Source organism: Phalangium opilio, unplaced genomic scaffold, assembly GCF_054372755.1.
Source record: "Phalangium opilio isolate 3A_F unplaced genomic scaffold, DU_Popi_V2 ptg000011l_1, whole genome shotgun sequence".
Taxonomy (NCBI): domain Eukaryota; kingdom Metazoa; phylum Arthropoda; class Arachnida; order Opiliones; family Phalangiidae; genus Phalangium; species Phalangium opilio.
Window position 1 is genome coordinate 3,129,964 of NW_028324147.1, and position 25,694 is coordinate 3,155,657.

The 25,694-nt window shown below is 37.1% G+C and overlaps 3 protein-coding genes across 12 annotated transcripts; 1 reads left to right on the top strand and 2 right to left on the bottom strand.

Annotated features, from left to right (window-relative positions):
- Positions 1 to 205: 205 nt before the first annotated feature.
- LOC149709864 (cell growth regulator with RING finger domain protein 1-like) lies at positions 206 to 1,749 on the bottom strand. Its single transcript, XM_089858090.1, has 2 exons — positions 1,535 to 1,749; positions 206 to 1,247 (listed from the first exon to the last, which is right to left on the bottom strand). Exon 2 carries the CDS (start codon positions 1,240 to 1,242, stop codon positions 292 to 294), a length of 951 nt encoding a protein of 316 aa, XP_089714216.1. The 5' UTR covers positions 1,243 to 1,247; positions 1,535 to 1,749; the 3' UTR covers positions 206 to 291.
- A 185-nt stretch (positions 1,750 to 1,934) lies between these two features.
- Positions 1,935 to 12,725, top strand: Dis3l2 (Dis3 like 3'-5' exoribonuclease 2). Of its 4 annotated transcripts, none has more exons than XM_089858066.1 (16): positions 1,935 to 2,079; positions 2,926 to 3,047; positions 3,124 to 3,185; positions 4,247 to 4,309; positions 4,379 to 4,432; positions 5,170 to 5,271; positions 5,713 to 7,497; positions 7,795 to 7,942; positions 8,022 to 8,254; positions 8,703 to 8,924; positions 9,010 to 9,186; positions 9,796 to 10,311; positions 10,900 to 11,047; positions 11,122 to 11,357; positions 11,432 to 11,596; positions 11,912 to 12,725. In XM_089858066.1, the coding sequence occupies exons 2-16, from the start codon at positions 2,984 to 2,986 to the stop codon at positions 11,945 to 11,947; spliced, it is 4,011 nt and encodes a 1,336-aa protein (XP_089714192.1). In that variant the 5' UTR covers positions 1,935 to 2,079; positions 2,926 to 2,983; the 3' UTR covers positions 11,948 to 12,725. The 4 variants fall into 4 exon arrangements, with proteins under 4 accessions (XP_089714192.1, XP_089714197.1, XP_089714187.1 ...); XM_089858061.1 differs by having other exon boundaries at positions 1,973 to 2,834; positions 11,432 to 11,624; positions 11,857 to 12,725; XM_089858058.1 differs by having other exon boundaries at positions 1,974 to 2,834.
- On the bottom strand, positions 12,471 to 25,378 carry LOC149709866 (segment polarity protein dishevelled homolog DVL-1-like). Of its 7 annotated transcripts, XM_089858085.1 has the most exons (16): positions 24,811 to 25,378; positions 24,658 to 24,727; positions 24,467 to 24,600; positions 24,300 to 24,379; positions 19,705 to 19,767; positions 18,877 to 19,063; positions 18,726 to 18,819; positions 18,587 to 18,656; positions 17,932 to 18,019; positions 17,724 to 17,852; positions 17,526 to 17,653; positions 17,179 to 17,334; positions 16,518 to 16,820; positions 15,487 to 15,723; positions 15,035 to 15,421; positions 12,471 to 13,833 (listed from the first exon to the last, which is right to left on the bottom strand). In XM_089858085.1, exons 1-16 carry the CDS (start codon positions 24,969 to 24,971, stop codon positions 13,793 to 13,795), a joined length of 2,328 nt encoding a protein of 775 aa, XP_089714211.1. In that variant the 5' UTR covers positions 24,972 to 25,378; the 3' UTR covers positions 12,471 to 13,792. The 7 variants fall into 7 exon arrangements, with proteins under 7 accessions (XP_089714211.1, XP_089714214.1, XP_089714212.1 ...); XM_089858088.1 differs by lacking the exon at positions 12,471 to 13,833 and having other exon boundaries at positions 14,376 to 15,421; positions 17,179 to 17,265; XM_089858086.1 differs by lacking the exon at positions 12,471 to 13,833 and having other exon boundaries at positions 14,376 to 15,421; positions 17,179 to 17,307.
- Between the last annotated feature and the right edge of the window lie 316 nt (positions 25,379 to 25,694).

Here is a 25,694-nt window from a genome sequence, read left to right on the forward strand (position 1 = left end):
ATTTTCCCTGATATTTCCCTGATTTTTTCCTCTACACCAATTTCCCTGATATTTCCAGGTTTTCCCTGTTTTCCATGTTCGTATGAACCCTGTCAAACAGTATGGGTGACGTCACTCTAAGGCTTCCGAGATAGCTCTATTGCACACGTGGTTAAGGTTAACTCATATATTTTCCTTTCCAAAATGGCGGTTCATCACACAATAGGCTTTGTTTTAATAACTTTAAACTTTATTATATTCACTGGTAATCCTGGATACAATAATTAATTTTAAAATGAAGAGTTATACAATTTAAATATGTCTTTGACGTAAAGGAAAAGCAGAATCACCAGATCGGGTTCTCGTAAACGTTTCTTCATCATTAGAAACAGAGAAAAATGACGTAATAATTGATCTACACAAGGGGCATTTATCAATTAAGTGAAAACAACTTTCGCAAACGCAGGTATGTCTACACGGTAAGCACACGTGACTTATCGCGTTAGCTTGGCATACGACGCAAAGTCTATTGGTTGAATCTTGTTCAGGGTTTACTTGGGTATTTTCGTAATTGGATGTATTGTCAGATTCAGGGATATACAAGGGTTTTAAACAACAAGTTCTGCCATTTGCTTGTTTCAAGTATTGTGTCAGAACTCTACTTTCCATTTGACATAGTTCATCTTGAACGTGAATTACAACCGCCATTAACACAACTGAATCAGCGTTTAGGTCAAAATCATCTTCTCTAATGATAAGAACTAGTAAGGGATATTTGGTCCGAGGAGATTTGCCTAAGTCATTTGGGTTTATTTTAATTGGAGGTTTCAGTGTTACATTCTGATTGGTTATTACATTAGAAAAACTCTCTGTTGGGCTTTTAAGGCCGCAAGATTCGATTAAAAACGTCTCTTCTCGAAGACGTTCTTTAAATGTAGGCCAGTCTAAACCTAACGACGCGTGGAATTGGTACAGATCTATGCCCCAATAAGCATTCACAGTGCATTTGTCACATTCGCTAGAAATTAAACAGCTCACTTTGTCTAAAGTACTTTTATTGGCGTCATTTAGCTTGAATGAAAATGGGTTTTGCACTTTTACCATAGAAAGGCTTTGCGTTTTTCTGGGATAAAATACGGTGGATGTTCCACCCATTCCCGAAAAAAGATCACTGTTTATAGTTAAATGAAATAAATAACACAGCATCACCGCTAGAAGAACTAATACCGAGAAAATCTCGACAATGTTCGAAATTTCTGCCATGTAGACTAAAAAATATGGCATTATTTAATGTAAAATAAACATATTTTCGATTAAAAATATCATAACAAATACATAAAACTGAAACAATGTATGTTTTGGGTCTGAGACCACGAGCACGAAGCGTCACTTATATTCAAGCAGACGAACGGTTATTCAGAGATCAATGTATGTCATCTGCTACCATGGAGCAATATTATTAAAGACGTAATTGCCATATAATGCATTTAGAGGAAACATTCAGTGTCACTCCAATAAAATTACTCCATGCATTTTTTTATATTTTTAAACTCACGTGACACTTGATGACCTTTCACTTTTGCCAACGGTCCACCGAAAGTCCGAAATCGGCTCGCCAAGTGTTAAGTCGCGAAGTAAACTTAACGTATTTTATTTAATAATTAGGCACTTTGTTTAAGTTTCGGAAAAGCTGTAGAATAGAAGATAATTTTGATGAAAGAAAGACATTAAATCTTCTCGTTATAACGCAGCGTTTATATAGTTTGTGAAAGTGTGTACAAAAACAATTTCAAAATTTAAGAGAAAGATTTAACCAATTCGATTGGCGGGCAAATTTAGGCCTTGGCCATTTTTAAAGGGGCGTGATTTTTTTTTTTTTGGCGTTTACTACGCTTGCGCGAACCTAGCGACGCGCCCGCTACCATAGCAACGTGACATCACCAAGATTAATGATTTTTTGTGAGTGGCTTTTTTGCGATTTTACGAAAGGTGGTGAAATTTGACGCGAGTGTTTGTGAATTTGTGAAGGATATTTGTGAAATCTTGAATTTGATAATTATTTCAAAAAGTATACAGATCGAGTTATCTAGTCGGCGTCTTGTAAGTTTTGTTTAAGTATTAACTATTTACTAACCACTAACTTAACTAAGTTGACTAAGCCAACCAAGGCTTAGCGAACGAACAGGCTACAGCCTTTCGGGTTTTTGGGGTTTGGGATATATTTGTGAGCGTTTTGTTACGTAATTTCAAAATAATTATCGTCTTAACGTGTCGGGCATAAATAATTCATCATGTGAGATAAGTTGGACGATGGCAGAATCTGCGTGGAAATTAGGCGAAACAGAAGATTTGATTGACAAAGTTAATGAACAAATTAATCAAATTGATTTGAACGATAGCGGTGACGACAGTTGTTCTTCCAAAGGCGCGCGTGTTAAAACAAAAAGGAGGGATACGAAACGTTTAGTTCAAAGCGCGACAACTAGCCCTTCATCCAATCCTAGTACCCCTAGTCATTCCTCTACACCCGGTCTTTTTCGTCAAAATTCTGCTGATAATAGTTTCAGCCAATCTAAAAAATTTTCGGGAACTCGCAGTAAAATCCCCTTAAGGCAGAGACTTTCGGCTAGCGATTCTTTGTGCGAAACTACACGTAGATATAACTACCTCCATTCGCGAAGTATCGGGAAATCTAGTTCTAGTTCTTCCTCTCAGTCTCAATCTTCCGAGGCAACTGTTACCAAAACAAAACGAGTTAAGGATAGATTTCGTAGAAGTTCGGACTCTCTACCCGAAAAGGGTTATTTAGTACCTTACGGTCTAAGAATTCAACACGCAGCACATAGATGTGCATGGTTAGTGAACTGTCTAACACACTAACATAGAAAAAGTGGTTTTTCTAGTTTGTTTTAAATTGCAAGGTTTTTTGTTTAAATGCGAATTTAGGTCAGAATCTGATAACTCCACATCTTTGGGCAGTGTTACTACCAGTCAAACTCCAACCATGAGTAAAAGAGTCAAAAGCACTCATGGTTCTTACTCTACTCTTTCTCCTACCACTTCTAGAGGTTAATCATAGATTCAAATTGAAATTTTTAGCACTATTTGCGTCCCAAAAACTAAAATACTTCTAAAATTGTTTAGATAATAGTTGTAGGCAACACAGGGCATCAAATGGCAGACCTTTTAGCCAACAACAATCAAAAGTAGGCCTTTTTTCTCTCAAGTCACAAAGTTAGACTCTGCCCTTTCCCCTCTTTCTCTACTATCTTCAATTTCTTGTGGTGGCCAGTTGTTCTTTCTCAGTTTTACCATGAATATACAGTTAATAGGAATTATTGTGCCTATATCTCCCATGTTAATTACTATATCGACTTTTGTGGGCCGGGCATGAGTTTGTCTGTCATTATTCATAATTCTGAGGTCTTTCTTCTTCCAATTCCAAACCTCAGAACATTTATTATAAGAAGGTTACTAAATCACATACGCGATAAATAGTTCCCTCATCATTACTCTATTAGCGTTTAACTATTTGCAATGCGCATGCGCTTGTGCAGATTTTTTTCCCGAGGGGCTTGTCACTCAGTGTAATCGGTGTACAAGGCTGTACCTTTGGTTGTACTAAATTGATGACGCGTCATCTTTAGAAGCTTCGCCCTTGTCAGTGCAAAAATAATTACGAGTAGTCCGTAATCGGTGTACAGGAACTTTGACAGTGATTAGCCCCTCGTTTTGTCCCACGTGAAGACAATCAAGGTTTGTGGGTTGATTTCTGGGGATTTAGTAAATACCAAACAGTTATAGAATTTACCCCATGGTGCGATGCCCATCTGAAGTTTGTTGAATAGGAAAGCAAACAAAATGGGGATATAAGCCCGGGAAGAGTCATGTTACATAACTAAAGTATTAAGAGAATACAGAGTGTCATCCTTCTTCTATTATCCCCTTCTGGTCATATTTAATTATAGTCTAGCCCACAAAATCCGCCTACATACGTTGAGAAAATGGCTTGCCACACTATAATTCCTATTGGCTACGTGTATTCCTGGTTTTACTGGACACTGAGTTAAAATCAGCTTAGAACCAAATTAAGAACATAGATGAACTTTACCCCCCTCTTAACAGAAATAAATAAATGAAAAACAATAGTCACTGTTGTATCTATCTCGATCTTGAGAGGCAAGGGGGCAGAGTTTAACCTCGCTGTTGTAATTGTAACTTTCCATGGGTTCGAAAACTTATTTCCTTCAATAATTTTTATCTGTAGTTTGACGTGTACTTGCCATTGTGCGAGGTTCAACAGGGTTTAAAAAAGGGAGAAGTTCTCGAGGTAGAACTTGAAAATTATCTCCTCTCAAATTTGAATTGAGAGTTTTGAAAATGTCAAATTTGTTTTTAGGGTGTTCTGAGAATAAATCCCAGAAACTACGAGGATGCCTACATTAGTGCGCCGGTAATCCTCGGTAGCTCTCTTTTTCAGTGTCTTTCTGTTTTTGTAATTTATGACAAAAACTTACCACCAAGTTCCCAAATTATTACCAAACCATTATTTAATGTTTTTTACCATCCATGATTCATTGGAAATATGGACAGAGGCTGAGTGATACTCCACCCAAATTTTGATTTTAAAAAAAGAAAAAAAGAAAATATTTATCAATCAATTCAAATTAGATCGACACTGATTTAAAAAAAGAGTTCCCTCCCAGTTTTATTTATTTATTTTTCTTTGTACATTTTTGATTTGTTTTGCGCTTTAACCCCGGCTGTAATTTCTAATCTTCATCTGTGTATTTTAGTTTAGAGATGTTTTATAATTTTATTGACGTTATATCACGGAATTCATCCGCAATTTCACTCCCCCTTTTTTAATTATATTGTTTTAATTAACAACGTTTGCTTCTTAATTTTATCCCCCAAAGCTTTTTAAAAGTTAAACTGCGGTATAGTTATCTTAACTATTAATTTTCAGATTAACCCTTCATCCCGAAATTTCAAATTCTAACGTTTCTAAGCGAGTACGGGGAATTTAAAAGTTTCAAGTTAACCCTCTATGTGCTCTAAAAAAATATTAACAATTCAGTTCATAGCCACTGGCCATTTCCTCAAAAAACGCTATCAGTCTCGTTTTACAAGCTTATCTATTTTTTTGGGGATGTTTCTTTTTGTTTCCTTCCATCTCTCTCTCTGTAGGAAGGGGCAATGGACATCTATCTTTCAGGCCTACGTGATAGAAACCGTGCCCTTAACGGCGACGTAGTGGCCGTTCGGCTCGGCCCTGTGGAAGAGTGGAAAGTACGATCATGGCTTACTTACTTAACCCGGGGTTTTCAGGGTTCATACAAACAGGGTTCGTACGGAACCTGGATTAGTCAGGGATTTGAAAAATGGGACAATCCGTCAGGTATAAGTCAGGGATTTAAAGTTTCTTCCTAAAAAGTCGGGGATGGGTCAGGGATTTCGTTTAGTATATCAAACCGTGCTTCGAGCAATGCTAAATATGGGCCCAGGTGTAATTATGAAGTGGGCTTTGGTGAACAACTGAACACCATAAAATGGTCAGGGATATTGGCAAAATTTGGTCAGGGATAAGCTGGTGTAAAAGTCAGGGAATTTCAATATAAAAATTTCGTCCGAACCCTGACAAACCACGTGTACGTGACTTTGTATGAAACCTGGTTTCCACCATCCATTGGTCAGTTTTGTACTTATTTAACAAATACGAACGCAATTTAGATTATGTGGGAAAATATTAAAGAATACGAGGAACGTAAAGGTCATAGTATTTTTGACGAACCACCTGTCGCGTCTTTTAATTACCCCATTGAAGAAGAAGAAGTAGTTGTCGAACAAGAAGAAGCAGTTGGGGCTTCAGCCGCTGCTGCAGCTTGTAATGACGAATATGAAGAACTTGACTCTGACTTAGATTTGGGGGAAAATGAAATGCTCGAATGTAGTGGTTGGGATCAAAATTACGGACCTAGAATGCCCGATACGGTTGAAATCTTAGGCGTGGCCGATTTAAGACAACAAATCGACGATTTTTGTAAAGAAGTTAAAATGAAACGAAAGAATAACAAAGCACGTCAACGCCGTAAGAAAAAAGATGACGGCGAAGGTGAAGAAAACAGTAATTCCACTAATCCCTCCGAACCGAGGGCAACTACGTCTACGTCTTCGAATAATGGTGGTCAAGACCAACCACCAGATTCTTCAAATATTGCCTCGACAAAAAAATCCTCGCCAATTGTCCACGCTTCCTTAGATGTTGAAAATATATCCCCATCCTCTTCTTCGTTATTAGATAGTGTAGTTAAAGATAATCTTATAGCCTCTACGAATAAATTAGCAGATTTAAATTTAAACTCTAACGACGATAATAATGATGATAAAAGTTCCGCTAGTAACCAAAATGTTGAACTAAAATCGAATGACGCACCAGTCGTAATTGACACATGGACTATGGATAACGACGACGGTCCCAGATGGATCGTTACCCCCGAAGATTTACTTCGACTGGACGATTTTGAGATTCCTCGTTTTGGTTCCACTGATGATAATGGTAGAAATAACGATTCGGATGATGTAGATAGCGCTGATGAATCCAGTAAGGCCGTAGCCCCTGATGAGCTTAGCGAAGAGGAATATTCCCCATCCGTTGGGGGTGATAGCAATTCGAGCCAGTACGCCGAAGAGGCGGCGGAAGAAGCGGCCTTTTTCGCTACGCAACAAGACGTGTATAATAATAATTCCGGAGAGGATAACGTAGTTGACGCTTACTTGGTCCTCGACCAATTACCTCAACAACCCCAACCCCAACAGGAAGCAGAACCCGAATCCAATAATCCTCCGGATGAGGTTTCTACCATCCAACCCTCTGATCCAGTTTCAATTTCCTTGGCCTTAGAAGAAGCCGTTAATTATAGTTCCTCTTCCGACAATGATAATGAACCCGTGACGGGGCTGGAACAAAAACTAGCCGATGTACATAAAGTTACGAATACTGTAAATATGTCCATGTCCACTTGGAAACCGTCACCAACGGAAGTACCTGATGAAAGCGAAGGTTGCGCGTCTAACAAGTGCCAATTGGACCTGCCCGAATCCAGTGGGGCTGAAAATGTTAATGGTGATTCGAATCCATCCACAAACCAATTACCCTCCTCGGGAGCGGATCAAGCTGAACAGGGTAATATAAAGGGCAAGAAAAAACGCAATCGCAAACGAAAGAAGAAAAATAAACAAGATTTTGGTGGCGAAAATAAACCACCCTTGGATGTAAATAATCAACGTGATAAACCCGCACCTATCAAGTTTGATGACCACAATACCAACTCGCAACAAGGGAGTCAACCCCCTAAAGCCGTTAAAAGTGTTAATAATCAAACTCCGAATTTTCAAAGTCGACAACAACAACAGTCGGTTGTCAAGTCACAAAATGGATTGCAGCACCATAATTTTACTATTTATGATATTTTGTCGTTGCCTACTAGTGGAAAGTTCGTTCAAAAGACTGGAAAGGTTCGTTTAATTAAAGGAAAAGTCCACGTAACATGACATTATACCTTAAAAGAACGGCCTTTTTCTAAATATGCAGACGCCACTTAAGCATTGGTGGATGGCGCAGTTGTCCTTGATTATTTTTAAGACTAATTGAATGCTAATTATTTTGTAATAAGAGATTATTTATTTATTTATTTCTTTTTAATATTTAATTCCTTTTATATTTAGAGAGGGGTATTATAATGTTACGTTACCCGAACTTTTCCTTTAAAAAAATTTACTTTTTAACGTTTTATTGTAATCATTCGCGAAAAGGTTGTTTATATCATTGAGAAAGTTCATTCGAGAGTTGCAATGGGCCGTATTAAACTATTACAAGATAGAAACCCAAATTGGGCCCTATTTTCTCCAGCCGATTATCGGTTACCGAGAATTATGGTTCCATTGGAAGATTGCCCAAAGGGTGTGACGATTGTTTTCTTTCATTTTCTCTCTATCATTTCTATGGATTGTTCAATCAATCAATTTATTTGTTAATTAAGGCTTCTTTGAACGTCCCGGTGATTACGCTACAACCTTATTTATCGCGAGAATTACCGAATGGGCGGAAGATTCAATGTTCGCGAAGGGTAGATTAGCTCGTAGTTTAGGAGAAGCGGGTGAAATTGAACCCGAGACTGAAGGAATTCTTATGGAACACGATGTAGATTTTAGAGAGTTTCAACCGAATGTTTTGAAAGATCTACCGCAAAATTTACCATTTATAATTCCAGAGGTAATTACCGTCTACGCGGCGGCCCAGGGCCGGAAATAGGCGCAGGACACTGGACATTGTCCAATAAAATTTGATAATGCCCCACTTTTTTTAACTAAGGGGGTCACTGAACAATTGAGCAATAAATTTTTCCGAACCTAAGCACAGGACACTGGACATTGTCCAATAAAATTCGAAAGTGTCCCATAATTTTTTTTATCAAAAAACTAAGGAGGTCACTGGACAATTGACCAATACATTTTTTTCCGAAGTTTTGATAGCTTGACTTTAAATTAAGTTTCGAAACATACAGTATTTTTGGACACTCCAGTGGACAGTGTCCTATATATATTTATTTCCAGTCAAAGGAGGGGTCACTGGACACAAGTCTTATTACCGGCCCTGTCTACGCCCCCGCTTCCCAAACTTCAAAACTTGGTTCCAAACTTTGAAAACACGTATATTTCAGTGTGAAATTAAAACAAGGCGAGACTTTCGCGATGAATGCGTATTCACAATTGACCCTAAAACGGCCCGTGATCTTGATGACGCCATATCTTGTAAGGTTGTGAGTGAAAATGTCTTTGAAGTTGGCGTACATATCGCCGACGTATCGTATTTCGTTAAAGAGGATACGAACCTCGATGAAGAGGCTTCTAAAAGAGCCACTAGCGTTTATTTAGTACAAAAAGTAAATTGAATTAGGGTTAATTGTCCTTTTTAGTATCTGGCGGTAACTGTTGTGAGTAATTTACAATTGAAACACCAAAAATTAGGTTGTGCCAATGTTACCCAGATTACTATGCGAAGAACTTTGCAGTTTAAACCCCGGTACAGATAGATTAACCTTTTCCGTTGTTTGGAAAATGACTTCCGAGGGGAAAATTTTAGACGAATGGTTTGGCAAAACTGTCATTAGATCTTGCGTAAAATTAAGTTACGAACACGCTCAAGTAAGTCTTCCCCATTCATCCATCACCATCAAAGCATCGCAGGGAGCCTAGCGGTCCCATATTTCTGAACCTGTCCTATATTATTTTATGATTTCATGAAAGGTCATATAATGGTTCATATTTTTGACTTAGTTTGGGAAATGTATCAAAATTTAAAGTTCCTCTTTTCAAAGTAAAATCCAATTATTTCTTAAGATTTTTCTACATCGTTTAAGCAAAAATAATATTATATATGAGCATTTTTAATCGTATATTTTCCTATAAAATTCTATAATTAGCCTTATTCCTGATCAGCGCCACCTACCCATAGCGGTGACTTTAAGAATTACTGTAAGCGGCAAGCCAATCAGATGTCGCTAAAATCTGGTGACGTCATTTTTGGTAAGACCCGAGAGTGTTAGTCAGTGACGTCACCAGATTTTAGCGACATCTGATTGGCTTGCCGCTTACAGTAGTTCTCAAAGTCGCCGCTATGGGTAGGTGGCGCTGATCAGGAATAAGGCTAATTCCGAAAGAAATTCCTATATTTCCTATAAGGAATTGAAATTATTGTCTGGGCTCCCTGGTACTATCGTTTCATTGTCTAACGACAGACGTAAAACCATTTAGGATATGATAGAAAACCCCAATAAAGAGTTTCAAACTAACGAACTACCCGAGATAACTGGTGGATACTCTATCAAAGAAATCAACGATAGAGTTCAGAATTTGCAGAAAATCGCTGCAAATTTACGCAGAAAGAGATTCCAAGACGGAGCACTTCGTTTAGACCAAGTGAAACTCCAGTTCGTGTTGGATCAGGAAACGGGATTGCCTTCCGGTTATTCGATTCACGATTTGAAGGATAGTAACAGGATGATCGAGGAATTGATGCTCTTGGCCAATATGGCTGTGGCACGAAAAATCTACCATAGTTTCCCGCAAAAAGCTTTCTTAAGGAGTCACGAACCTCCCCAAACTAAAATGATGGACGATGTCGTTGCTTTATGCGAATCTATGGGGATTTTCTTAGATTCTTCAAGCGCCGGGGCTTTACAGGAGAGTTTGTCTCGTTACATGGGTGACGATATCATGTCAGAAGGCAGAGTTTCAGTTTTAACGCAGCTATTGTCAAAACCGATGAAAGTACGAATGATTTATATCAGGGTTCATACAAACCTGGAAAACTCGGGGAAATTTACAATTTTTAGTTAAATTCAGGGAAATTTGGGATTTTCGAGTGAGTTTGCTCTGAAGGTGTTGCTCTAACCATAAAAAACCACTCCTGTTGTTATTAACATGGCCTTAATTACACGCAACTTTGGTCTTGGAGACTCGTAACTCTAGTTCTATTAGAGATACGGCGATGTCCTTCGAGTAATTTATAGTCCTATTTGTCCGCTTTCCAACGGTAGTAAATACTTGGGGTTACAGTAAACAGGGGCCGAGTAATTAAGCAAAATGTTCATTAACATTCGCTCCATTGGATTAACATGGACTTAATTACACGCAACTTTGGTCTTTGGAGGCTCATAACTCTGGTTCTATTAGAGATACGGCGATGTCCTTCGAGTAATTTATAGTCCTATTTGTCCCCTTTCTAACTATACTAAATACTTGGGGTTACAGCAAACAGGGGCCGAGTAATTAAGCAAAATGTTCCAAAAGTTGTATGAACCCTACATAAATACGTGATGATGAATGCATTCATTTATTTACGCAATATTTCAATAGCCCGCGACGTATTTTTGCGCCGGATGGGTATCAGATCCCTATAAATTTCGTCATTACGCTCTAAATGTTCCTTTATATACGCATTTCACTTCGCCTATTCGACGTTACCCTGATATCATCGTGCACAGATTATTAGCGGCCGCATTAAGTACGCGTTCTTACATCTTACTTAAGTTAAAGAATTACTTTCTTAATTTAAACGACTTTACTGTGACAATGTAGAGATCGGAAAAGTAACTAGCAAATCCGATCAAGACTTGCAAAGATGCGCAACACATTGCAATCAAAAGAAATTAAACGCTAGACGAGTTCACGAAATGAGTTGCGAGTTGTTTTTAGCGGCTTTCGTTAAAGCTTGCGGTCCTTTGCACGAAAAAGCTATGGTTATGACAGTTATGGATCATTCCTTCGATGTTTTGATTATTAAAATGGGTGTTGTCAAAAGGATTTATTGCGACGTAAGACATGGGTTTTGTTGTTTGCGTTGTAAAATGTTGCGCGGAATTTAAGTTTAATTAAAATGTTTGCTTAGAAATTGGATATTTTCAACGCTCAATTTGAAAAACAAATGGGAGTTCCTCGCTTAATCTTACAATGGAAAAGAGGAAAATCCGGTGGTTATACTCAAGTTTTGTCCCTTTTTTCGATGGTTGACGTTGTTCTAACGTCTTTTCCTAAAGATCCCATGAAATTTCAGGTACATCTACTTTATTTAATAGTCTAATTAATTAGCCTTATTCCTGATCAGCGCCACCTACCCATAGCGGCGACTTTGAGAACTACTGTAAGCGGCAAGCCAATCAGATGTCGCTAAAATCTGGTGACGTCACTGACTGGCACTCTCGGGTCTCACCAAAAATGACGTCACCAGATTTTAACGATATCTGATTGGCTTGCCGCTTACTGTAGTTCTCAAAGTCACCGCTATGGGTAGATGGCGCTGATCAGGAATAAGGCTAATTAATCAATTGAATCTTTCTCAAAACGTTTCTCTTTAATTCTACACGTTCAGGCGATTATGAAGCCGCCACAAATCTCTAGTCTATGATTGGATCTGATCTCGGCTCTAATCAATTAACTCGCATCGTTTTCCCTTCATTTAAAGGGGAAAACGCTGTAAGTTAATTAATTAATTAATTAAGTAATTAACTCTTTCAAATAATTATTTAATTTACGATCATGTTTTTCCGTCCCACCCGGTCTATTATCAATTCTAATTCTTAATTAATGAATTTTATTTTTTAATTACCGAAAATTGTAGTTACTAGTAGTATTTTTATTTTAGGTTGGTTTATTAATTAGGTTTGTTTTTTAATTAATTATTAATTATATTTAAGCCTAATTTATAGATAAGAAAAAAATTGAAACAAAATTTCTCTTCTAAAATTATTTTTAATTTCGTTTTTTTTTTTTTTCCCCCGTTTTATTTTTATGAAAAAAGACATCAAATTTATTTTTTTTTTCCCCCATCCCGGTATTTATATCCAAAAATTCTTTCTTTTGACGGAGGACAAAACATTTTTTTCTTTTTTTTTTTGTCACAAAAAATACATTATTTTGGCCATTGACGCTTCATTAAATTTTTTACCCTTTTTTTTTAATTATTTAATTATTATTTTTTTTTTAATCTTCGATAAGATAAATTGTTCGGAGACCCATTCTTTAAAAAAAGTCCGATGAATTTATAAAAATTCAAAATTGTCTACCTACTTATAATTATAAAAAAACTACAAAATTAGAATTTATCGTGAAAGAAAAATAAAAATAAAAATTAAAAAAGTTATAATGATACAGAAAATTAATTAATAAAATTCGCCTGCATTAGATTATGGGATTTTCTTTAAATCACACACACAAATAAACAAACAATACTAATTAATAATAGATTAATTATAGAGTAAACAATTAAGGGGTTGGTTAGATTAATTAACTGTAATTAAACGTTAAACACTTAACATATAAAAGTATATAAAAAATGATTTATAAATTAATAGGCTTATTACACAATCTCCGTTGTTGTTATTATTTATTTGTGTTGTTTGTTTTTTAGATTGAGTGTTAAAAGTAATAAACAAAATTTGACTAGAGATGTCATACAAAACAAAATTACATTAAAAAACAGGCACATATTTTAATTTCTGGGGGAAAAAACAAGGAAATATTCAGACAATAGAGTGCCGTCAGTTGTGATGTCAGATCCAAGGTTAAACGTCACGAGTCTGCCTTAGCAATGGGCGGCCATGACAGTTACCGTTTTTTCTTTATGGGAAAACAGCATGGGTGACGTCACACCGGCGCTTCTGACAGCACTCTATTAACCCCTTTTTTTTAATTATAAAACGTTGAAAATGGAGCGTAATAATATAATATATAAAACACAATTAAAAAACTAAATTAAATTAAATACAGGACTTATATGGGGGGGGACAATTTTTACCTTAGTTCAGTTCAGTTCAGTTTAGGACCAACTAATAATATTTCACGATGAGTCTACTGACATTATTAATAGGCCTAGTAGACCAAAAATTTAAAATTGGTCTATCTAGATCAGATCAGCTCTCATCGTGAATTTATCATTTTTTTAGGCCATACTGATGATATATTCCATTTAATTTCTTTTTTTTAATTATACAATAATTTAATTAATTTTCATTTACTCGATCGTTACAAAAATTGTGTTTCTTTCATTATCATAATCCCTTGTAATGTTGTTTGGGGGGGGAGGTCGACTTTCGGTAGCAAGAGAGGGGGGGTCAGAGGTCAAGCAGTCAGTCAGTCAGTCTGGGGGAGGTGATAATTAATTAATTAACTAATGATGAAATTAGGAATAATTAACAAGGATGGGGCAAGTGTTCAATTTCAATTTCAATCATTTGTGAGTGACGGAGGTTTATTAAACGACACCCTTGTCTATGAAATGATATTCTTCGTCTTCTAAGGTATGTAGTTGTTTGTTTATGTTTGTTTTTTAGGGAGGGTTAGGGGAATAAACAAAAAAAACAATGAAACGGATTAACATTTTTTTTTTTTTGAAGTTGTTTATTATATGAACACCAATTTTAATTTAATGTCCACAGCCATGCATTTGTATTTTCTTTACATAAATTTTATTTCATACGAAATTATTTACAATTTCATGCAAAAAAAAAATCAAGAGAGAATTAATTAAGGCATATGACGTCATGCTTCATATAGCGCGAAAAAAATTATTTTTGGAAGCAAAATTTCGCTGTCATGCTATAAATTCATGCCACAAGTGCAAAAATTGGTTGGCACTTATTATTAAGCCTAAACGTGGCTTAATTAAGAATAAGAAAATAAACAGTTGAGTACCGGGGAAAAAAATCGTAATAAGTTTGTTGCCAGCACTGAGCACAATCAGCAATAAAGTATCGTAGTTTTTAATCTATAAAGGTAGGTTTTAGATATTTGACCCCAAATGGACACCATCTGTTTTGTATTTACGCCCCAGTAAATTTAGATTTGGCCTACAATTAGCTTCAACGTTAAGCCTTGGCAATGGAAAATACTTCGTCACTGAGTCACGGTCGCCATTTTGGATGGCCTAAATTAACAATAACTGCAGTCAAAAATGCTTAGTCATAGTCGTTTCAGGTATTTGGATATTTTTTTTTTTTAAGATTTGGCCTACAATTAGCTTCAACGTTAAGCCTTGGCAATGGAAAATACTTTGTCACTGAGTCACGGCCGCCATTTTGGATGGCCTAAATTAACAGTCAAAAATGCTTAGTCATAGTCGTTTCGTAATCATAAATGGTGGCCATTTTGGATTAAATCTAAAAATACTGATATATTTATCAAAAATAATCCAAACAAAAAATAAATTAAATCTTTTTCTAATCAGAGAAAAGAAATTATAAGTCCATGCTTATAAGAATCAAGTCTGGTGGCCAAAAACAACTTATTATTTACAACATAACGTAGAAATTGATATAATCTAACTATAATTATATAATCTTATTATTAACTTTCCCAAATTTTAAGTATTTATGAATCAAATTGCCCCTTTCTTTTTAATTAAGAATAATTAATTATCTTACAAGTCATTACATCACATCAACATAAAATTCGCAAGGATTCCCCATAGCCATTTTAAAAGATTTCCTACTACTACCGGCTTGTTCGGAGGGCGCAGTTTCTAGCTGTCCTTCGGCTGAATTTTGACTGCTCCCACTGTGGCCACTGCTGCTACTATGTCGTCCATCCAACGCGCTGTTGGGGGCTCCGCGGCTAGAACCGTGAATTCCCGAACCCACAATCCCTATACCTTGCACATTCCCAGTTTGTTGTTGTTGTTGTTGTTGAGAAGAGTTTGGAGGCATAATGGGAGCCGAGCCACAAATACCCTGAAGACTTCCCACCATGACCGCTTGATTATTCCCCAAATGAATGGCGCTACGTTGGCTAGCCACTTCGGAATCACTACCCGCTGGGCTACCTATTTTAGTCTCTTTATCTTTCAATGGATCTACCATACCATTACTACTTCCACCTGAAAAACCTATTTAGGGTTAGACAAAGGTTTAACACCTAGGTTTAAGGTTTCAAATTATTGCATTATCTTACCGGAACCACTATGCAAACTGCCACCACCCTCGCGACCAAATGACCCGTAGTTGACCATGTCTTTGCTAAAACCAAATGGCATTGGGATAAAGCCAGTCGGAGGGATGTAACTTCCCGAGTAAGATACTTGGCTGCTACTCCAAGTTGGTTGAGTTGATGGAGGAGGAAGAGGCCCTAGTGTATCTCTATCAACTTCGCTAACTGTATCGTCGTCATTCATTTTTAGAGACGCCATATCTAATAAGATTTCAAGTCAAATTAGGTCTTTTCATGCTTAAGCCTAACAAGATCTATTTGTCCGCCCAAGCCTAACAAGATCTATTTTTCCGCCCAAGCCTAACAAGATCTATTTGTCCACCCAAGCCTAACAAGACCTATTTTTCCGCCCAAGCCTAACAAGACCTATTTGTCCGCCTAAGCCTAATAAGACCTATTTTTCCGCCTAAGCCTAATAAGACCTATTTTTCCGCCTAAGCCTAATAAGACCTATTTTTCCGCCTAAGCCTAATAAGACCTATTTGTCCGCCTAGGCCTAATAAGACCTATTTTTCCGCCTAAGCCTAACAAGACCTATTTGTCCGCCTAAGCCTAATAAGACCTATTTGTCCGCCTAAGCCTAACAAGACCTATTTGTCCGCCTAAGCCTTATAAGACCTATTTTTCCGCCTAAGCCTAACAAGATCTATTTTTCCGCCCAAGCCTAACAAGATATATTTTTCCGCCCAAGCCTAATAAGACCTATTTTTCCGCCCAAGCCTAACAAGACCTATTTTCCCCTCCAAGCCTAATAAGACCTATTTTCCCCTCCAAGCCTAATAAGACCTATTTTCCCCTCCAAGCCTAATAAGACCTATTTTCCCCTCCAAGCCTAATAAGACCTATTTTCCCCTCCAAGCCTAATAAGACCTATTCCCCCCCCCCCAAGCCTAATAAGACCTATTCCCCCCCCCCCCCCAAGCCTAATAAGACCAATAAAACCTATTTTCCCAGCTACACCTACGCGTATAAAACAACTTAAAGCGTCTACTTACTGCCACACAAATCTCCAAAAACGTAATAGCATTGTTCGGAAAAGGTTATTTTGTTAACAGTATGTCGTATATAACCAGCTTTTAGTAACTGCGTGGCGTATTTCCTGGCTTCCCTTCTATCTTGGAAACCTTGTACGTGAGTGTACAACCAGTCTACTACATCCACCCCTATGAAGGCGTTGGGAATAGTAATTTTCAACCACATTCTGTCACGAATATCTAAACCCGATTCTGTCGAAGCCATGGCCTTAACAATCGTTAGCATATCAGTTTCCAAAGTTAAAGGAATTTCTTGAAATTGCCCTTGATAAACGATTAAGTAAACAAAGAAAAATCGTAAGTTAATTAATTAATTAATTAATTTTGCGCTGAGTAATTAATATTTTAAGGAATAAATTAAAATTAGGGTATTTCGCATTCAAACAAGAGGATGGTAAAACAATTTAGGGAGTACATCTAAATTTCAATATATATATTTAACTCATCTTTCCAAGTATATTTTTGTGTGAAACGTAAATAATATTTAAGAATGTATTAATTAATTAATTTTAACGCTTTAAATATTGATCAATAGGCCTAATTACTAATTAGTGATAGGCGCCCGCCTTAATGCTTTTATTTTAATAAATAAAAAGTTTTGGGGCAGTTATTTAAAACTCACTGTCAGACTCGGGAATGGAACTTGTAATGGAAGAACTGGTGGAAGTCAGGGTGCTGACTGACGGAGGACGCAGGGGGTAATCGCTGGCTGTGTGCGGGGAAAAACAGCCCGGATTAGCGCAGCCACTACCTACAAATTCGGGATGGCAAGCGATCACCGTAGAAATGAAAGAAAAACAAAAAAAACGTGGGAAGTATTCATGCTAGAACAACTTTTTTTTTTTTGGTTAACAATCTATTGAATTCATTAGCCAAAAATATTTTTAAAAAATTTGATATGATCAAATTTATCATGCCGCAGATGATAAATTATTATTCTTTATCTAGGCCGGAATATTTAGGCTATACCTCGTGCCGCTTCGGTATGAGCCACCCAAGCTCCGGGATCTATAGGTCTAACCGGTTCCATTCTAGGAATTGTGAAGTAACCTTTGGGATTAGGATCCCAACATTTGGCTACCACCAGCTTGATGGGTCTACGATGAAAATTAATCTCCGTAATTAGTTTTAATTAAGTTCTTGGACAACCTATGATTAATTTTATACCCCGGTTTTTGAACTGCCTCTCTTAAAACTCTAACTGCGTCATCGTTGCTCATATTTTCAAAATTGATATCATTAACTTGTAATATCATATCACCAGGTTCGATTCTTCCATCCAAAGCCACGGCCCCTCTGAAGTTTACAAGTCCAAGATGTTTTAAATTTATTTAACTTTCACCTGGCCGCCATTTTGTTTTTATTTTCTTTTTACCCTTTCATTATGGACCCAACGTAGATTCCACCGTCTCCTCCTTTATTTGATTGCCCTACTATACTAATACCTAAAAAGTTTACCGTATCTAAAAGAATAAAGCGTTTTCATTAGTTTTATGGCTGCCATATTGGGGGTGTTTATCAGGGGTGTGCGAGTACTCGTTAAGTTCGAGTACTCGGTTCGAGTATCGAGCCGAGTACTCGACTCGATACTCGATAACAACACATTGAGGTACTCGAGACAGATTCGAGTAGCTTTTTACCATCTTAAATACTCGAGTCCAAGGCTTACAACTATAGCAGACGATGAGTTCATGATCATTTATTTTGAAAATCACCTTTTCAATGTTTAATTGATCACTAACAATCTTTTTGAACTAGTTCGATATTAGATAATTGAACATCTTCGTTCGTTATTTTCAAGAAATTTACAAAATTGCTACTCGACAAGTCAATATTTGAGACTCGATAATTACTCAAAAGAACCAAAATTTGGGACCTATCTAAATACTCGATACTCGAAAGTATTTTTGAGACTCGGCTCGATCGATACTCGATAAGAAATTAGTTTCGATACTCGGACTCGGCTCGAAACCGAAAAAACGGGACTCGCACACCACTGGTGTTTATGAAATAATTTAAAAAAATCTAACCCAAATTCAATGTAACGGTGATGATATTTAGTGACATGGTTGAATCTGTAATACTGCTAATGGAAGAGGCCTATTTTTTTTTAAATTAATTAGTACATTAGTTAGTTTGGAAACAGAACCGAGTTCGTTAAGTTCTTACTCTACTCATAGGTGGCATTCTATGTTTTCTCCTACGCCTTCGATGGCGTGCGTGAACTCTCGATACACTAGTTTCCTCAGTCGTTGTAGATATTCTTTTTCAATTATAAACGTTTTAGTAAAAAAACTAGCTGTAATAAATGAATATTAACCTGCTAGTATCATCTTCTGAATCTAAGAAACTCGTAGTTTCAATATCACTAGTCATTAAGGAAGATTCGTAGCTGTGACCTCCACGGTGACGATCCCCCCTTGCATTAGGATAACCGTGTTTATTATGGCCATTAATACGAGCCGCTCCGCAACAACAAGGATGTGGAGGTTTACACGTACATACGACTAATTAATTAAAATTTAAAACCCAATTAACAATTATAACATAAAAAAAAATATATATATATGTTTTAAGGTTAACGTTACTCCAAGAAGTGATATCTAGTTTACTAGGGAGAAGGTATAAGATGCCTAAGTATTCACGCGCCATAGTCTCAGTCCCCCTTTCAAAATACAAGGGGGGGGGACGTAAAAGGAAGCCGGGATATTTCGCTATCCTCAGTCGGAAAATATGACTGCAATTTTCGTACTCATTCGCGTCGCGCTGACGTGAGTTTTCAAGAACCAATGAGATCGATGCTGGTTGTAATTTAGAGGCGGGGGGGGGATTAACTCCGGACCTACTATACGTATGGACTGGAGATAAAGCTGGAAGGAAATGTGGCACTCGAATTTATACCTTCTCCCTAGTAAACTAGATATGGCTTCTTGGTTACTCCACAAGGGTTAATTAAGTTAGGTTAGGGTGTAAAATTCATTTAATTAAACTAAACTAAACTAATCTAGCTAGAGTTAATTAAAACTGGTTAGTACAATACTAATATTAATAAACGTGCTCAAATTATAAAATTTAGCGAGATGGAGGCCAAAAAATATTATTAGGAGAGAGAGAGAATGAAATATTGATGGTAATTTTTTTAGTTTACCGCGATCATTGTGATAGTGTTTCTCTCGATGTTTCGTTGGTCTGTGACTGTGACCGTGACGATCTTGTTAGAGGCAAAAAGCAAAACGAAATAAAGAAAACCAAAAAAAAAGAGAAAAAACTTGTGAAGAATCACGCAAAATAATAATTATAAATTGTTTTAGAAAGCGTGAAAGAAAGAGAGAGAGATATATATATATATATATTTTTAACTTACTATTTAAATTATTTAAAAATAAATTTAAACATCCCATTTAAATTTAATTTTAATAGAGTTTAATTTAATTTAATTTAAAAGAACGTGCAAGGAACAGTAAGGAAAACAATGATTGGATGGATTGTCAAGCTGGGTTTAACAGTAGAGCATGAATGACAGAGACAGAGTGGGGATCGAATAAAGGAAGAAAATAAAATAAAAGAGACAGCTGTCACCCACCCGATGCCTGAAGAGTTATATTTAGGGAGGGATAATAAAGTTTAGTTTAGGCGCTGCTAAGAATGAAAGGGGACCCCCTTTTAGATACTAAGTTCGTGCAAAACCTTTTGTTTCTTGGTTTAAATTAAACTAATGTTTAATTTTAATTTAGTCTGTTAAAGAAAAGTTCAGGTAACATAATTACATTATACCTTTAAAGAACAGCCTTTTTCTAAATATAAAAGGAAACATATTAAATGATAATTGATAATCTTATTACAATTTGATAATTAGCATTTAATTAGGCTTAAAAACTGTCAAGGACTATTGCGACCATCCGCCATTGCTTTAGTGGCGTCTGCTACCTAGAACCCCTTACCCAAACGGGATTGGTTGAATTCTTACAAGCTGAGAGAGGGGGCGTGGTAAGAGGTTCGGGATAGCAGACGCCACTAAACCAATGGTCCTTGTTTTTAAGACTAATTAAATGCTAATTATTTTGTAATAAGAGATCATTATTAAATGATCTATTATTTATTACAATATGATAATTAGCATTTAATTAGGCTTAAAAACTGTCAAGGACTACCGCAACCATCCGCCATTGGTTTAGTGGCGTCTGCTAGCCCGAACCCCTTACCCAAACTGGATTGGTTGAATTCTTACAAGCTGAGAGAGGGGGCGTGGTAAGAGGTTCGGGATAGCAGACGCCACTAATACAATGGCGGATGGAGCAGTAGTAATTGTTTTTAAGACTAATTAAATGCTAATTATTTTGTAATAAGAGATCATTTAATTCCTTTTATATTTACAAAAAAGGCTGTTCTTTTAAGGTAAAATGTTATATTACCTGAACTTTTCCTTTAAGGTTGAAAAGAGAGAAAAGTGTCGTGTTTAACTAGATAAGTTTAATTTAAAATTAGCAATCTTAATTAACTGTATATCCTTTCTAATATTTCAACTTTTAATTTAATATATACTTAGGGTCATTCCTATTTTAGAGGCCGTTTTCCATAGTGGTAAAATTTTTAGTAGGATGGTAGTAAAAATAGTAGTATTCCCCCTACGAGGAAAAGCGGAACCTATGATGGAGAAAGTAGTATGAATTGCTACATTGTGCCGACTAACCATAAATTGCCGCCTTTTCCAAAATATTGCTGACTAACCATAAATTTCCGCCTTTTTGAAATATTACTGACTAACCATAAATTGCCGCCTTTTCCAAAATATTGCTGACTAACCATAAATTGCCGCCTTTTCCAAATTATTTCTCACTAATCATAAATTGCCGCCTTTTCCAAAACATTGCTATATTACTGTCTTTTTCCGTGTAAAGAGGCGCATACTTAGCCTTTCGTGAATAAACAGGAAAAATAAAATGGGGTAATGCACTGGCCTTTTAACAAGGCGTTTTAAGTGTTCTAATTGCGAGGCCAGTACAGAATGAACATGCAAAACGAAATGTTGGAATAATACATTGGCTTTTAACCTAATTGCGAGGTCAGTACAGATATGCCCTTACGTTCAAACGAGATTAGACCAGGTTAGGTTAGGTTAGGTTTAGGCGAGGCGGGTGAAATTCCATGTCGGGCCTCTCAAGTAGGCGTTGGTAGTGGCCTACTTGAGAGGCCATTAGAAAATAAACATGCAAAACGGAACCGTGTACAATTACACGCGCCTCTGAACTAAGCGTTTGTAGTGGCCTACTTGAGAGGCCAGTAGAGAATAAACACGCAAAATTAAACTAGGGACAATACATGGGTTTCTTATCTATGTTTTTATCGTCGGCTACTTTGCCGTTCGTGAATAAATATTAAAAACGAAATGGAAGCATCACATTGGCCTTTAAACTAGGTGTCCTAAGTGGCCTAATTGCGAGGCCAGTACAGATATGTCCTAACGTTCAAACTAGATAAGTATAGGTTAGGTTAGGTTAGGTTAGGTTAGGTTAGGTTAGGTTAGGTTAGGTTAGGTTAGGTTAGGTTAGGTTAGGTTAGGTTAGGTTAGGTTAGGTTAGGTTAGGTTAGGTTAGGTTAGGTTAGGTTAGGTTAGGTTAGGTTAGGTTAGGTTAGGTTAGGTTAGGTTAGGTTAGGTTAGGTTAGGTTAGGTTAGGTTAGGTTAGGTTAGGTTAGGTTAGGTTAGGTTAGGTTAGGTTAGGTTAGGTTAGGTTAGGTTAGGTTAGGTTAGGTTAGGTTAGGTTAGGTTAGGTTAGGTTAGGTTAGGTTAGGTTAGGTTAGGTTAGGTTAGGTTAGGTTAGGTTAGGTTAGGTTAGGTTGGGTTGGGTTGGGTTGGGTTGGGTTGGGTTGGGTTGGGTTGGGTTGGGTTGGGTTGGGTTGGGTTGGGTTGGGTTGGGTTGGGTTGGGTTGGGTTAGGTTGGGTTGGGTTGGGTTGGGTTGGGTTGGGTTAGGTTAGGTTAAGTGTCAGGCCGCTCATCTTGGCGTCAGTAGTGGCCTACTTGAGAGGCCAGTAGAGAATAAACAAGCTAAATGGAATCATGGACTATTACACTGGCCTCTCAACTAGGCGTCAGTAGTGGCCTACTTGAGAGGCCAGTAGAGAATAAACAAGCTAAATGGAATCATGGACTATTACACTGGCCTCTCAACTAGGCGTCAGTAGTGGCCTACTTGAGAGGCCAGTAGAGAATAAACAAGCTAAATGGAACCATGGACTATTACACTGGCCTCTCAACTAGGCGTCAGTAGTGGCCTACTTGAGAGGCCAGTAGAGAATAAACAAGCTAAATGGAACCATGGACTATTACATTGGCCGCTCAACTAGGCGTCAGTAGTGGCCTACTTGAGAGGCCAGTAGAGAATAAACAAGCTATATGGAACCATGGACTATTACACTGGCCTCTCAACTAGGCGTCAGTAGTGGCCTACTTGAGAGGCCAGTAGAGAATAAACAAGCTATATGGAACCATGGACTATTACACTGGCCTCTCAACTAGGCGTCAGTAGTGGCCTACTTGAGAGGCCAGTAGAGAATAAACAAGAACTGGCCGCTCAACTAGGCGTTAGTAGTGGCCTACTTGAGAGGCCAGTAGAGAATAAACAAGCGAAGTGGAACCATGGACTATTACACTGGCCTCTCAACTAGGCGTCAGTAGTGGCCTACTTGAGAGGCCAGTAGAGAACAAACAAGCGAAGTGGAACCATGGACTATTACACTGGCCTCTCAACTAGGCGTCAGTAGTGGCCTACTTGAGAGGCCAGTAGAGAATAAACAAGCGAAGTGGAACCATGGACTATTACACTGGCCTCTCAACTAGGCGTCAGTAGTGGCCTACTTGAGAGGCCAGTAGAGAATAAACAAGCGAAGTGGAACCATGGACTATTACACTGGCCGCTCAACTAGGCGTCAGTAGTGGCCTACTTGAGAGGCCAGTAGAGAATGAACAAGCAAAATGGAACCATGGACTATTACACTGGCCGCTCAACTATGCGTCAGTAGTGGCCTACTTCAGAGACCAGTAGAGATGGGGTTTACTGATTTCCGTGTAGAGACAGACGAGATTAGGAGTGGCCTTACAATAGGGCGACTATAGACACCTAGTTGAGAGGCCAAGATGTGGGGAAGTTCACTTTGGTGACATATGCTTCGTTATTTTGAGCGCATTAATAGTACAAAATGAATTTCTTTTGGGAAATTTCGCTGAGAACATTAGGTTAAATAATCAAAAACTGTTAAAACAGTAAAATCATACGAAAACGTTGCTTCTGAAATATGCCTAATGAGTATTCAAATAGAGCTGTTCATAGCATTTTCTCCGTCATCGGTCTAGCTTTTTGATCTAGGAAAAATACTACTATTTTTACTACTATCCTACTAAAAAAAATCCCACTATCGAAGGCGGCCTCGTAAATAGGAAAGATCCTATACTTAATTTAATTAATCAATTAGAAATTAATTTCAAATACAATTTAATAACATAAACAATCAATTAATTTATTGTGCCCAAAAAAATTAATGTTAAAGCATTAAAACATATCATACAAAGCCCAAAATATAAATTAAACTATTTAATGTCAAAACTAACTTTAAAAAAAGTAATTAATTAATAACCACTAAACACAATATAATATTCACTTTATTTACAAAAAAATCATGCAAATAAAAAACCATAGCATCAAGCCCAAGCCCAAGCCAAAGCGGGTTTAAAACTAAACTAAACAAACCTCTTCTTGAGCTGACCACGGATTCAGTTTCAGTGCAAGTAGTGTCCCCTAAAGCGTCTCTATGATCTAATGCAGTCGCGCTATAAAGAAACCCACTTTTAATTACAATAATTACGGAAAATCATTAAATAATACTTATGAGGAATGGAAAAAAGTAAAAAACTTACTGAAAAGAAGGTGGTCTACTGTCCCCGATTCCCACAGTTCTTTCTAAAGGCAGTCTTATATCAGAACGCTGAGAAATTGTATCCGTGCATTGAGAGGTACTATCAGAAACGCTACTCCCTTCTGCCGTTACCAACTAAATGTGATCCAAATGATTAAAATTTGTATTTAAAGTAATCTGTTAAATACTTACCCAAGAAACAACTCTTCCATTAAAACAAGGGAGTTTAGCATCATCATCTACAATCTCTTCTTTAACCACACTGTGAGAGAGATACAGGAAAGAATGGTAACGTTTAAGGGTTGTTTTAGGTCTCACTTTTGACAGATAAAACTTCAAACTTACCCAAAATCATCATCCATTGATTTAAAAAAGAACTTGTAATTGGGTCTATTAAGAACATTCTTAAAATCTCCCAAAGAAACACGGTCTGGCGGTATCGGAAGTTTAACTAAATAAGGCGTATCTTCGTCATCAATGTGATATATGATTTTAGTTTCTTCCATCTTGACGCGGGTTTTGGTCAATTATTTTTATCCTGAACAGTTAGGGCTATAGTTTTTTTGGCCTATTCTTATTAAATTCCGACTATTATACCAAAATCTATAGGTCAAATGCCTCGGCGATTTAATAATAATATTATTATAAAGAAGCATCAAAAATGGCTGCTACGGTACCAAAGCGCTAAGCCTAATTAGCCAAATTAACTTCAAACTTGGGTCATTTTCATTTTGTTGAATTATCTTCGGCGGGAAAATGATAATGAGATTTTCTCAGGTTCCATTATAGATTATTACTATCAATATTACTACTCAATTATAGGTAAAAAATCATCGCGAAATATCCTTTGAAGTCGCCGACTTATCATAACGCGGAAAGGCCCCGCGCCTTTGGCTTCTCATGGTCAGGCACAGACACAGAGTCAATAGGAAATGAGTGAAGAAAAAACCCCTACTGCAATATAAATAATAAAACATTTGTAGACTGAAAGTTTTGTCAAATCAAAGTCCGCAATAGCTTATTTGAAATTGGATTTATAGTAACTTTTCACTCTGGTCATTGGTCACCAACCGCTAGTTATTTATTTAAAATACTCTGGACTTATTCCGCATTCTTTCCATGTTGACTCTGTTCAATTGAACAAAGGGCTTGGAAACCTTGAACGAATATGGGGAAATACACGGGGAAACTCACTGGGAAATTTACCAGCTGAAGTGGAAATTTTCTTT

What these genes read in the sequence shown, in the direction of transcription:
- LOC149709864 (XM_089858090.1), bottom strand. Translation starts at nt 1,242, where the DNA reads ATGGCAGAAATTTCGAACATTGTCGAGATTTTCTCGGTATTAGTTCTT.
- Dis3l2 (XM_089858058.1), top strand. Translation starts at nt 2,290, where the DNA reads ATGGCAGAATCTGCGTGGAAATTAGGCGAAACAGAAGATTTGATTGAC. An exon ending in TTCTCCTACCACTTCTAGAG is followed by an intron (nt 3,048 to 3,123) that starts GTTAATCATAGA and finishes AAAATTGTTTAG; the next exon opens with ATAATAGTTGTAGGCAACAC. An exon ending in ATGCCTACATTAGTGCGCCG is followed by an intron (nt 4,433 to 5,169) that starts GTAATCCTCGGT and finishes CTCTCTCTGTAG; the next exon opens with GAAGGGGCAATGGACATCTA.
- LOC149709866 (XM_089858083.1), bottom strand. Translation starts at nt 24,971, where the DNA reads ATGGAAGAAACTAAAATCATATATCACATTGATGACGAAGATACGCCT. An exon ending in AGTAGACCACCTTCTTTTCA is followed by an intron (nt 24,380 to 24,466) that starts GTAAGTTTTTTA and finishes GTTTCTTTATAG; the next exon opens with CGCGACTGCATTAGATCATA. An exon ending in TTTTGGAGATTTGTGTGGCA is followed by an intron (nt 15,724 to 16,517) that starts GTAAGTAGACGC and finishes AAATCTTATTAG; the next exon opens with ATATGGCGTCTCTAAAAATG.